The sequence below is a fragment of the Meles meles genome, chromosome 2, assembly GCF_922984935.1.
Source record: "Meles meles chromosome 2, mMelMel3.1 paternal haplotype, whole genome shotgun sequence".
Taxonomy (NCBI): Eukaryota; Metazoa; Chordata; class Mammalia; order Carnivora; family Mustelidae; genus Meles; species Meles meles.
The window spans coordinates 162325270-162336804 of record NC_060067.1 but is presented as its reverse complement, the minus strand read 5'-3'; the positions used below and the strand labels follow the sequence as shown (position 1 = coordinate 162336804).

The 11535-nt window shown below is 42.1% G+C and overlaps 1 protein-coding gene across 2 annotated transcripts in view; it reads left to right on the top strand.

Annotated features, from left to right (window-relative positions):
- Positions 1–4136: 4136 nt before the first annotated feature.
- Positions 4137–11535, top strand: part of PPP2R2A (protein phosphatase 2 regulatory subunit Balpha) — a 93682-nt gene continuing 86283 nt past the window's right edge. For both annotated transcript variants that reach the window (XM_045991553.1, XM_045991562.1), the window contains exons 1-2: positions 4137–4451; positions 6296–6370. In XM_045991553.1, the coding sequence (XP_045847509.1) occupies positions 4445–4451; positions 6296–6370 (82 nt within the window). In that variant the 5' untranslated portion in view covers positions 4137–4444. The remainder of the gene's footprint in view (positions 4452–6295; positions 6371–11535) is intronic.

The window sequence follows — 11535 nt, the reverse complement described above, 5'->3', positions numbered from 1 at the left end:
CTTTTACCCTTGAGTTCATGGTCTTTTTTAGACATTCCTTTTTTTTTTTTTTAAAGATTTTATTTATTTGATATATAGAGATAGATCACAAGTAGATAGAGAGGCAAGTGGAGAGAGAGGGGGAAGCAGGCTCCCTGCTGAGCAGAGAGCCCGATGTGGGGCTCGATCCCAGGACCCTGAGATCATGACCTGAGCTGAAGGCAGAGGTTTAACCCACTGAACCACCCAGGCGCCCCTTTTTTAGACATTCCTAATTCTAACTGCCTAGAGGAGAAGCATCTAGACAATGTCACTTCTCAGTGTGAAGGAGGGTTTGTATTCAACTTCACTCCAAGGAAACAACCAACTTTCAAGTGATTCTCCCCTCCTTATGCGAAATGCTTTAAAAAGCCAGCTTGCAAAACCCCATTGGTGAGTCCCATTAGCCCCATTCTGCTGGTGAGATTGTAGGTCCCCTTAGTGCCTCTCAGCTTAGATTGGAACCAAAACACCTCTAAGACTTGTAGGTTCTCCAGGACCTCATCGGGAAAACCTCGAGTTTTCCTCTTGGTGTGTCTAGGCTGAACTCAGTTCTGCAGGGAACTATTACTTTAGGCATCTTACCCATGGTCAGGTGTTAAAGTTCTGACTAGGGGCTTAATGACAAAATGTTTGCGTGAAGGTGTGTGGATCATATGGATGAGAAGTGATGTCCTGTGGGATTTTCTTGGTTAATATGTATTCAGAGACAAAGGAGCAGTTGGAAATAACTGGGAATAATCTATCCCTAAGCAACTTAGAAATTTAACCAACTATGCCTAATAGATGTACATCGGAATGACCAAGATAATTTGTAAAATCCCTCTTTTTTCCAGGGTTAAGAAGAGTAAGTGAAAACATGTATGACAGGATAAGCTTTATGGAGACAATACTTCAGTGGTTTTCTTCCCAAGCCAGAGAGATTTATTCATTCATCCGTTAATCCAACAAATTATGTGGCTGGTGATTTGGAGATGAATAAGACATACCTCCTTCCTCAAAGAACTCCATTAGTAACAGACACATATTTCGATAATTTTAACATAATCTAGTAAGAGTGAAGTACATTAGATTTTATGAGAATATTTCAGAAGTGCACCCAACCCAGCTTAAGGTAGATAGGGAATAAGGGAAAATATCAAAGAAGGCTTTCTGAAGGCAGTTACATCAGAATTGATTTTTTTTTTTAAAGATTTTATTTATTTATTTGACAGAGAGAAATCACAAGTAGGCAGAGAGGCAGGCAGAGAGAGAGAGGGGGAAGCAGGCTCCCTGCCGAGCAGAGAGCCCGATGCGGGACTCGATCCCAGGAGCCTGAGATCATGACCTGAACCGAAGGCAGTGGCTTAACCCACTGAGCCACCCAGGTGCCCCCAGAACTGATTTTTAAAGAACCAGGAAGGGTTTTACTGACGAGGAAGGAGAAAGAGACGGGCATGTGGGACTGTTGAGACAGGGGTGGGTTAGAGGGGATGGTGACATTCCAGGGAAAAACCAGCATCAGCCAAGGTATGAAGCAGATGTAGATCAAGATTTACATTCTGTCACTACTTGTTTGATATGCTTACTGGACATCTGTAGAAATGTCAAGCAGGCAGGTACAGGTATGTGTCTGCAGTTCCAGGGGGAGGACAGCTGGAGGTCTAGATTTGGCAGCGACTGGTATACACAGTATTTACATCTGTAAATACTAAATGAGGTTGCCTGGGACAGAGAGGCGTATACAGGGCAGAAGACAGGAAGACATATCACCCTAATATTTACAGGGTGGTCCAGGAGGAGGAGCCAATAAAGGAAACTAAAAAATGTGTATGGAGAGATTGGGTGTAAACCAATCATATAACAAGCAAAAAAAAAAAAGGGTCTCAAAAAGCATGGAGTGGTGAGTGGTTTCAAATACTGTTGGAAAGTTGAGAAAGAGAAAAATCAAAGAAGTGACCATTGGATTTGGTTACATGGAGATCATTAATGACCTTGACATAAGACATTTCCGTGAAATGGTAGGGAAAGGGCCCTAGTACAGAGACGGAAGATAGAATGTAAGATAAGGAAGGAGGGACCAACAAGAGCAACCCTTGTCTTTCGGCTACTAGTTTAGGGTCACCAATTCTTGATTATTAGACCCATTAGACCCATCTCAGCTTGTCCCATAGGCATGTAGTACCCTCAAGAGTTCGTACAATGTTCTTAGGACAGCACCTAGCACATAGTGCTGTATGAACTTCTGTTATAATTATCTCAGTTTCTAGACAAGCTTCATTAGCTTCTAAGAAGAACGAATCATTTATGTAGACCGAATCATTTTTTAGGAAGCGTGAAGATACAAATCTTACACATAGCAAAACTGAAGCATAAAACAAGAAAGTGACTTGTGCATAGGGGTGCCAATCCTCTAGTTTAATGGTCTATTCTCTCTCTCAGTTTTGATTAAGGTTCACTGGAGAGTCTAGGATTGAATTATTAAACAATGGCATGGAAAGTAAAAAGGAAAAACGAGTAGTAAAGGCATAGGCAGAGAGACACATTTATGAAATCAACCAAAATAGAAGTCAATACAGCACACAGTGGTTCATATTTTGTACAGGTAGCTGTAAGATGACAAATACTGGGTGGATTTTTAGTTTGTTTATTCACTGGTTAAGGGAGAAATACTAAGATAGAAATGGAGGAATAATAATCCAATGGTACAGTTTTTCTGTGTGGATACGTTTTATTTTTTTTAAAAGATTTTATTTATTTATTTGACTGACAGGGATCACAAGCAGGCAGAGATGCAGAGGAGGAAGCAGGCTCCCCACCCAGCAGAGAGTCCAACATGGGGCTCCATCCCAGGACCCCGAGATCATGACCCGATTCAAAGGCAGAGGATTCACCCACTAAGCCACCCAGGCACCCATGTGTGGATACGTTTTGAAACTTGTTTTTACAATCAAACTGCTCTAGAAATCAAGACCAAGGTAGAAAGTGGAGCTGTGAGAAGGAGATGTAAATAATTGTTAACTTCTCCTTAGTATCTGAATGCCTGATCACTCCTTTCAGCCTTAAGGTCAAATTCCGGATATTTTTACAGGTGTTTGTCATGTGCAAAATATGCATATCTGTATCCTAGGAGTGTTGCGGGGACTGAGCTATGTAAAGTGTCCAGTAGGATATAGCGATTGCATCGTTAATGCATCTTTCAATGAGGTACCAATGCTAACCCTCTTGGATGATGACTATTGTCTCGTTTTTTTTTTTTTTTCTCCTTATACCTCTTAACTCTGTTGAAGATGCTTTCAACACAAATCTAACAATAACGGCGGCAAACATTCATCATGTATTCTAATTAAGTCATTTAATCCTTGAAACAATCCTATGAGGTAGGACTGTTAACCTCATCTCATGCATGGCGTCAGCATTTGGCAGCCTGGCTTCAGAGCCCAGCTCTTCGCTTAACCACCGCTTCCACTCTCTCAGACCGGGGCCACTTTTTCCGCCATGTCTGCTACCAGCAAACTCCGCTTTCTGTTCAGAAACCCTCAACTGCTTTCAGTCGCCAAGGACTCTTGCCTCGGTTCCCGGGGCCCATGAGAGGGTATTTAATTCACCCACATGGAACCAGGCCAGCTGCGTCCTTCTCAGACCCGCGAACTCTCCCCTTGGCCGAGCCTCCAAGTCTATCCACCACCACCCCCCACCCCCGTCCTTTTTTTCATTGGCTACAGAGTCACTATTTTAAGTAGAAGCACGGTACGCTCAAAGACACAGGATCCCACGAATCCCCGCGAGCGAGCATGGTAACTGCTCGGCTGAGCCCGTCCCGGAGTCCAGGCACAGGCGCGAGGGTTTGGGACACTGCGATGTGCACAGTACAGCGTACCGGGCCGGGGACGGAGGGCAGACGAGGTACTGCAAGACCTCAGCCCAACAGCGCGCGGGATAGGGCGCGGCGCAGGCCAGGCCCGCGGGGACGCAGCGCGCGGGGCGGGGGAGGAAGGGGCGGGGCCCGGGAGTCGGGCCGGCGGCTCCCCGCCCCTCCCCCTCTGGTTCCCGCCCCGGCCCTCGCCCCGCCCCGTCCCGCCCCGCCCCTCCGGCCCGGCCCGGCCCGGCCGCTCCGCCCCCGGGTGACGTCACTGGCCAGGCCAGCCGGCGCCATTTTGAAAGTGGAGTCGCCTACCCCTGCCGCTGCCGCCGCCGTCGCTGTCGTAGCTGCCGCCGCCGCCGCTGGAGAAGGAGCGAGAGCGGGGAAGCCCCAGAGTGAAATCCACCATCCTGCTGGCTGATCTGCTCGCCCCTCCTTCCTTCTCCCCTGACCCCCGCCCTTTCCCCCCACAGGTGCCATCCGCCGCCATCCGCCCTCTCTACCCCCCCATCCCCAGGTGAGGGGGGTGAGTTCAGGAAGCAGAGACCCCGAGGAACCCAGCAGGGTCACCATTTGCAGCGCAACATGGCAGGTAAAGGAGAAATCACCCTCGTCCACTGACAAGGCACCGCTTCCTTCCTTCTCCCTCCATCACCCCCTAGCGACCGCCTGTGCCTCTCGTAGAGCCACGGGGCGCCCCTTGGATTTCAGGGAATTGGTCAAGTGGGGTGGGGTGGGGGTGGGGAGGGTTCTGCTGAGGCAAGGAAGGGGTCCTTGTGATACCGAAATGGCTTTTAAAATGAGGGCTGGAACCCTGGCATGGGTGGGGGTGGGGTGTGTGCTGGCGAGCCGGGGGGTAAGGCGTGGGTGGGGCGGGGTGGGGGCGAGTGCAGATTTGTCCCTACTGCTTGGAGGAGCCGGTTATAACCCCCGCTCTCTCCGGTTTCCCCCCAGCTCCCCGGGGCTTTTTTAAGGGTTTTTCCTTAATACCTGTTTTTTCCCTTGCTGCAAGCCTTCTTGGGTGTTCATATAATGTATTTTGTACTGAGAAGGAAGAGTACTTTGCAAGTTAAAATACAATGGGGACCTATGTGTATTTTTCCCCCCACTGTGGGTACGTGTATTTTTGAGACCATAAGCCTGAATTTTTTTGTCTTGAACTAGTTCCCTTTGGTTTCTTACCCTTCGTGTCCAAGAGTGCAAGGTCTTTAATACACCAAGTTGCATGAAAAATGTAATTTAAACTTTGAGTTTTGTATGTTAGTTTTTGTGCATATGTCCTTTTCCCAAAAGGGTTTCATAGAGTTAGTTAAAATAGTTGTGGAGTTCAGTGATATAAATAGCCAAGGGGAGAGAGATTTAGGTAAAAGCTTGGGGTGGGGGAAGGTTGCATAGAGAAATCCAGTTTGGAATATTTAGCAAGGAATGAAGGTGAAGGAAGAGAAAGGTAATTGCTTTGAGAGTGATTTTTATACATTTTGATGTTGCTGAATGTCTTCCTTCTTGTAGAACCAATTTTAGGTGTTGATTCAGTTTCTGCCTCCATAGATCAGGGACATTTTCTCCACAGTGCTTGGAAGTGAAATAGAAACATTCAGGAACTAAACCAATTTTCCATGCTTTTTCCAGTATTTAGATAACCTTTAAATAATTAAACCTTCAAAAAAGTTAACGTGTTGGATTGACCTATGTTTTGCTGTAAACAAGTTGCTCTTTGGCCTTGTTGAATAATTAAGCTAAATAAAAATTGTTTTGCACAAGATGATGACAAACTAGGGAAATTCTTTGCAAGGTCCTGGATTCTGAGGGATAAGGTGAAAGGAGGCAAAACAAGCTTCCTCTGACAGTCTCCTCACCAGCATTTATTTCGATTTCTTTTCCCGTCTGGAGCCAGTGATTTGCTGGTAATGAAATGCAAAGAAATGGGTGGTGAGTGTTGTGTTTGCTGTGTGTGCGCTTTGGTGATTGGGTTCATATGATTCATTACTCCTCACCCAGGCTGTAATGTTCCTGAAGTTTTCTCTTCGTTCCATGTTTTATGGTAGTTTAACCTTATTAACCCTTCTGCAGGCTTTTGTAAACTTAAAGGAAAACCGTCTGACTTTTGGTATTTACTTTTCTCTGGTAGGTCTTCCGTGACTGTGAGGCTTTTACTATATTTGAGGGGAAGGGAAAATGGAAGTTTTAAACACACGTGCAGTGTTAATGATAGTACATGGCCTTCAGATATTTCATACCTGGAATCCTCTCTTTTTCTAAATGCACTACCAGTTATTGGAGACTAACCTCCTTCCAGATTAGTGCTCTGGGCTGGTGGTTGTATGTGTGGGCAGTACCAGGCTATTAGTGTCATGCCAACCATGGATACCATCTTTGTGTTTACGAGAGTAAACATGAACAGAACTCAGTTTTAATTGCTGTGTTTTCTTTTTCCAGGAGCTGGAGGAGGGAACGATATTCAGTGGTGTTTTTCTCAGGTGAAAGGAGCAGTAGATGATGATGTAGCAGAAGGTAAGAAAACACTTAATAATGCAAAATTTGAATATGGAGTCTTCAAAATCTTGATTACTGAATGATTTCCTTGCAGCTAGATCTGTTAACAGTTTAAGAACATACTGAGTTTATTGTCTGAGCAATGGAGGAACAGTTTTAAAAGTCACTTTTCTGGAAAATGGTCTTTAGTCTTTTATTATTAGTACCTTATATCATTACTTTTTATCTGTTAAGTGAAGGTACTAGATGATGATGTTTATAAAACTGTCACAAGAAAAATCTAAGTTTCATATTGTAAAGATTTCCTGACTGTAAATTTCATGTACAAATAAATGGTGATGCATTTTCATGTTCAGACGTCATTTTTAGATAATTATGTTAAAAAAGGCATCAACATTTACCTCAGACATTTTTGAATGACTACCTTTCATTTTTGAGGTAAGATTTTTAGTGTTTAACTTGCTTGCTTTCAGTGTGTGGTGTTGATTGACATTCTGTAAGGAAATGATGGCTCAAATGATACATTTTCTTGTCTTGTAAGGATTAATTTAGGTGGGTAAGTAAACAACCATGGTTCTGGGAGCCTGTTCTTTTGCGGTTAGAAGCTAGGTTTGATCAGTTAAACTACTTAAGTTTTAATTCTTCTCCCAAATTTATTAGTGTATTTCAAAAACTTCAAGTTTGGAAATGTCAGTTTTGCACTCATTTGAGATGGTTTTAGGTGCTGGAGGCATTATTTCGCATAAAGTAGTTGTATCATTTCATTGTTCAGAAATATTGTTTAAAGTTTGAATTTTAATGGTACTCTGTCTTGAATTATAGTAGGAATTTTCCAACAAAACTCAAATGAATTAAAATGTACTTTTAATTTTAAAGTTTCCCTTAAGTTTATAAATCTTCTCTAGATTGTATTGTCCTCATTAAGATCCTATTTCTAACCTACTGTCTGCAGTACCTTTAGTTTTGAGGATTTCTTCAAGTGATGGTAGGATGATAGACTTGGTGTTGAGCCAGTCAAATGCTTGGATTTGCCTGTGTCAGTGTCATTATCAGTGACGTGTTTGATCAGTTTGGTGTTCTTTGGGGGAGCCAGCTGGCATACATTGTACCTGTGATACTTTGTAGAGCATTATCACATTTCTATTGAATCCTCATCTATTTTTCAGATGAGAAACCAGAAAAGTTAGTTAAGAAACTCACTGATGGTCGCATAAATAGCGCAAATCAAGGTTTTCTGGTGAAGCTTGTGGTGGTTGACTTGTTTAGAGAAATCTCTAAGTTCAAGGGAGGACTCATGTGTTACTCATTTTGTAATTCCATTACCTGTTGAATAGTAGCCACTGAATACTGGATCATTTGTGCTGTTGTATAATACTCAAGTAATGAGAGTGCTGTATACTTGGAAACTATTTCTGGGTTGATTTCCATTCATTTTTTATAGTAAAGATCTGTTGAGGGGCTTCTGAAATGTTGCGCATTGGGGCTGCAAGGTATCTGGGACATAAACTCTGCCTTGAAGGAGCTCGTAGTTTTTTTTTTAAACACTAGGCAAAGAGACCACATGGGTGTTAATTAGAAAAAATTGATGGTTCTAAACTTATCTAACTGAATCAAATGATGGTTTGTGATAATGTATGATGGGATCAGTTGCAGTTCTATTCTGCTAATACTTAGTAGCTACATTCTGCTACTGATTCTTTTTTTTAAATATTTTATTTATTTATTTGACAGATCACAAGTAGGCAGAGAGGCAGGCAGAGAGAGAGGTAAGCAGGCCCCCCCCTGCTGAGCAGAAAGCCCAATGTGGGACTCGATGCCAGGACCCTGAGATCATGACCTGAGCTGAAGGCAGCAGCCTAACCCACTGAGCCACCCAGGTGCCCCTTGCTACTGATTCATTAAGTGATTTTCTTTTGAGGTTGTTAGATAATACTTTAACATACAGTGCATTCCTAGCATCTTAGCATGCTGAGGCTTGGTATGTATATTTTAATAAAAACATGACTTAAGTACCTAAGTTTATGCTAGTGTAGTAAGTTTAAAAAAGTCCCCAATTTTCATATTATACTCCTTTAATTTGGGTTTTTTTGCATACTGTAGTTTCCATGTCATGGTCTATTATGTTTATGTTCCTAAGGGAAGGTTTGCTTTTCTCAAATAAGATTAATGTTTTCCCCCTTGGTTTAGACTGTAATCTCTAAACAGGTTACATCTAGCTAAATCTTCAGTTTAGCTTGCCTGTTTTCTGTTAATGATGTATTGCAAGTTCTTTCCCATCAAGGGCTCTGGATTGTCTTTCCCCGCCTACACGCAGCTAGCTGTCATGGCATACCATTGTTACTTTTGTAATGCTTTAGTCTTCTTTCCATACCCAACTTCCCTTAGTTCAGGATCTCATTATCTTTCATCCACATTGCAGTAACTTCCTAAATGTTTCCCTGCTTCTTGTTCTCTGTTTTGCTTCTAAGTTCATCTTAAATGCTGTCCCAATTTTATGTTCCTCAAAATCTTCAGTGGTCCCTGCTTCCCTAGGATTATCAGTTACATTCAGATATTTCTGCCTAGAATACGAGGTCTTTCAACTATGTCCCCTGTTTCTCTAAGTTCATCTGCTAATATGGTTTATGATCCAGCTAAATGGTTGCTGTTCTTCAAACAAGTCTTGTACAGTCTTACTCTTGGGTCTTTGTTTTTTTTGCTGTTCCCACCTCGAAATGCCTTACAGTCACCCCACAATTTATCATTTATTAGAATTCTTCATGTCTGTAACTCTTTTCCTTATCTTCCTTTCTTGGAAATATTTAAAAAATCTTTCTTTCTAGCCCTTCTTACTTATAATTTACCCTAAATCTCTGCTGTTACTTTGTGTAGGACTAATGCATCTGCTCTATGCAGAGTATCTTATACAAATTACGGTGCTTAGAACAGTGCCTGGCACAGCAGTAGATGTTGAGTATTTGTTGAATGAAGGAATGTGATTACTGTTAAGAGGTTTTGAAACGGAGAGAGATCCATTGAAAAGATGATTGTGATATACTCTGCACGTCATGGATGTATTTACTTGATTTGATGTTCTACAGTTGGGTAATAGAAAGAAGTTAGGAGACCTTGAGTTTTTATCCTGGGGACAAACAAGTATTTGTCACTTGGAATAAGTGATTCTTTGGGTTCCAGTAAGGTTAGCCTTAAGATGACAGGACTGGATTAGATTTCTGTTGTTCCTTATACGCTAATCTTGTTAATTCTCAAAGATGTTTTAGAGAAGAAAGAGCCCAACATTATTACTACTGGTAAGTTAAGTTGTATGAAATACTGGGCTCTTTGGGGGCCTTAATTTACAAATAGGTCTTTATTGGACTTAATGGAGGCTCAGAATTTGTCATTAAGTGCATTGCAGAACTAAGAATTTTTATGTTTGACCAGATAACTGATTGGTCTTTGGTTGATGGGGTAATCTTTTTTTTTTTTTTTCTTTTTTTTTCCCTTTTTATTAATTTTTTCAGCGTAATAGTATTCATTCTTTTTGCACAACACCCAGTGCTCCATGCAAAACGTGCCCCCCCATCACCCACCACCTGTTCCCCCAACCTCCCACCCCTGACCCTTCAAAACCCTCAGGTTGTTTTTCAGAGTCCACAGTCTCTTATGGTTCACCTCCCCTCCCCAATGTCCATAGCCCGCTCCCCCTCTCCCAATCCCACCTCCCCCCAGCAACCCCCAGTTTGTTTTGTGAGATTAAGAGTCATTTATGGTTTGTCTCCCTCCCAATCCCATCTTGTTTCATTTATTCTTCTCCTATCCCCCTACCCCCCCATGTTGCTTCTCCATGTCCTCATATCAGGGAGATCATATGATAGTTGTCTTTCTCCGATTGACTTATTTCACTAAGCATGATACGCTCTAGTTCCATCCACGTCGTCGCAAATGGCAAGATTTCATTTCTTTTGATGGCTGCATAGTATTCCATTGTGTATATATACCACATCTTCTTGATCCATTCATCTGTTGATGGACATCTAGGTTCTTTCCATAGTCTGGCTATTGTAGACATTGCTGCTATAAACATTCGGGTACACGTGCTGATGGGGTAATCTTACTGGGATACTTATTCTATGCACAGGTCTCTTCAGGCACTTTTTTTTTTTTTTTAAATGATTTTATTTATTTGACAGAGACACAATGAGACAGGGAACACAAGCAGTGCAAGTGACAGAGGGAGAAGCAGGCTTCCATTTGAACAGGGAGCCCAGTGTGGGGCTCTATCCCAGGACCCTGGGTTCATGATCTGAGCGGAAGGCAGACGCCTAAGGACTGAGCCACCAAGGCACCCCTCCTCAGGCACTTTTAAGTGGTTTATCTTTGTATAGCTCTTTGTTTGGGAGAAGGGTGAGGTACTGAAATATCTATCACTCAAGACAATCTCTGATCCTGCAGTTTTCCTTTTAATCTTCGTGGCAGTGGTAATAACATTTTATCATATTCCATACTTGAAAAATTTCCTTTATTAATAGACAACTTGCTCTCATGAGATAGTAGGTAGCACAGACACTGGTGCTAGGCTACATAATTACATCCTCTACATAACACAGTCCTCTGCTAGCTGGGTAATCTTGGGCAAATTAATTCACCTTTTTGTGCCTGTTTTCTTCTCTCTAAAATGAAGATAACAATAAAATCTTCCTTACGCTGTTGTTTTGGTGATTAAATGAGTTAGTATGCATAAAACAAACTTGGCACATAAGTGTTGTAAGGGTTTAGCTGTTATTGTTGGAACATTTATGGCAAGTAGGGAAGAGTTGGAGAATGAGAAAACTGGGGAATTAAGAATTTCTCCTCAGCCAAAGTGAAGAGATGGTATGTATGTGTTTTATACATATTCTTTGAGTCCACTAATACAAAGTTTAAAAAACATTCAAAACTAAACCATAGCCTTAGAGACACATACTAAAGTGGTAAACTCTGAAGAATAGCTACAAAATAATTGCTATAAAAGCCAGTATGTGGTGGTTACTTTAAGTGATGGAAGGGAGTTGTTCTTGAGAAGGAATATGGGGGCCTCATGGAGATAGTGTTTTGACTGGGTGATGGCTATAGTAATGATTAACTGATTATCCTGGACATGTCTTTTTTGATTTTTGATTTTCTTTATTTGTTAGATTTCACCCCAAAAAAGTGTGTGTCTG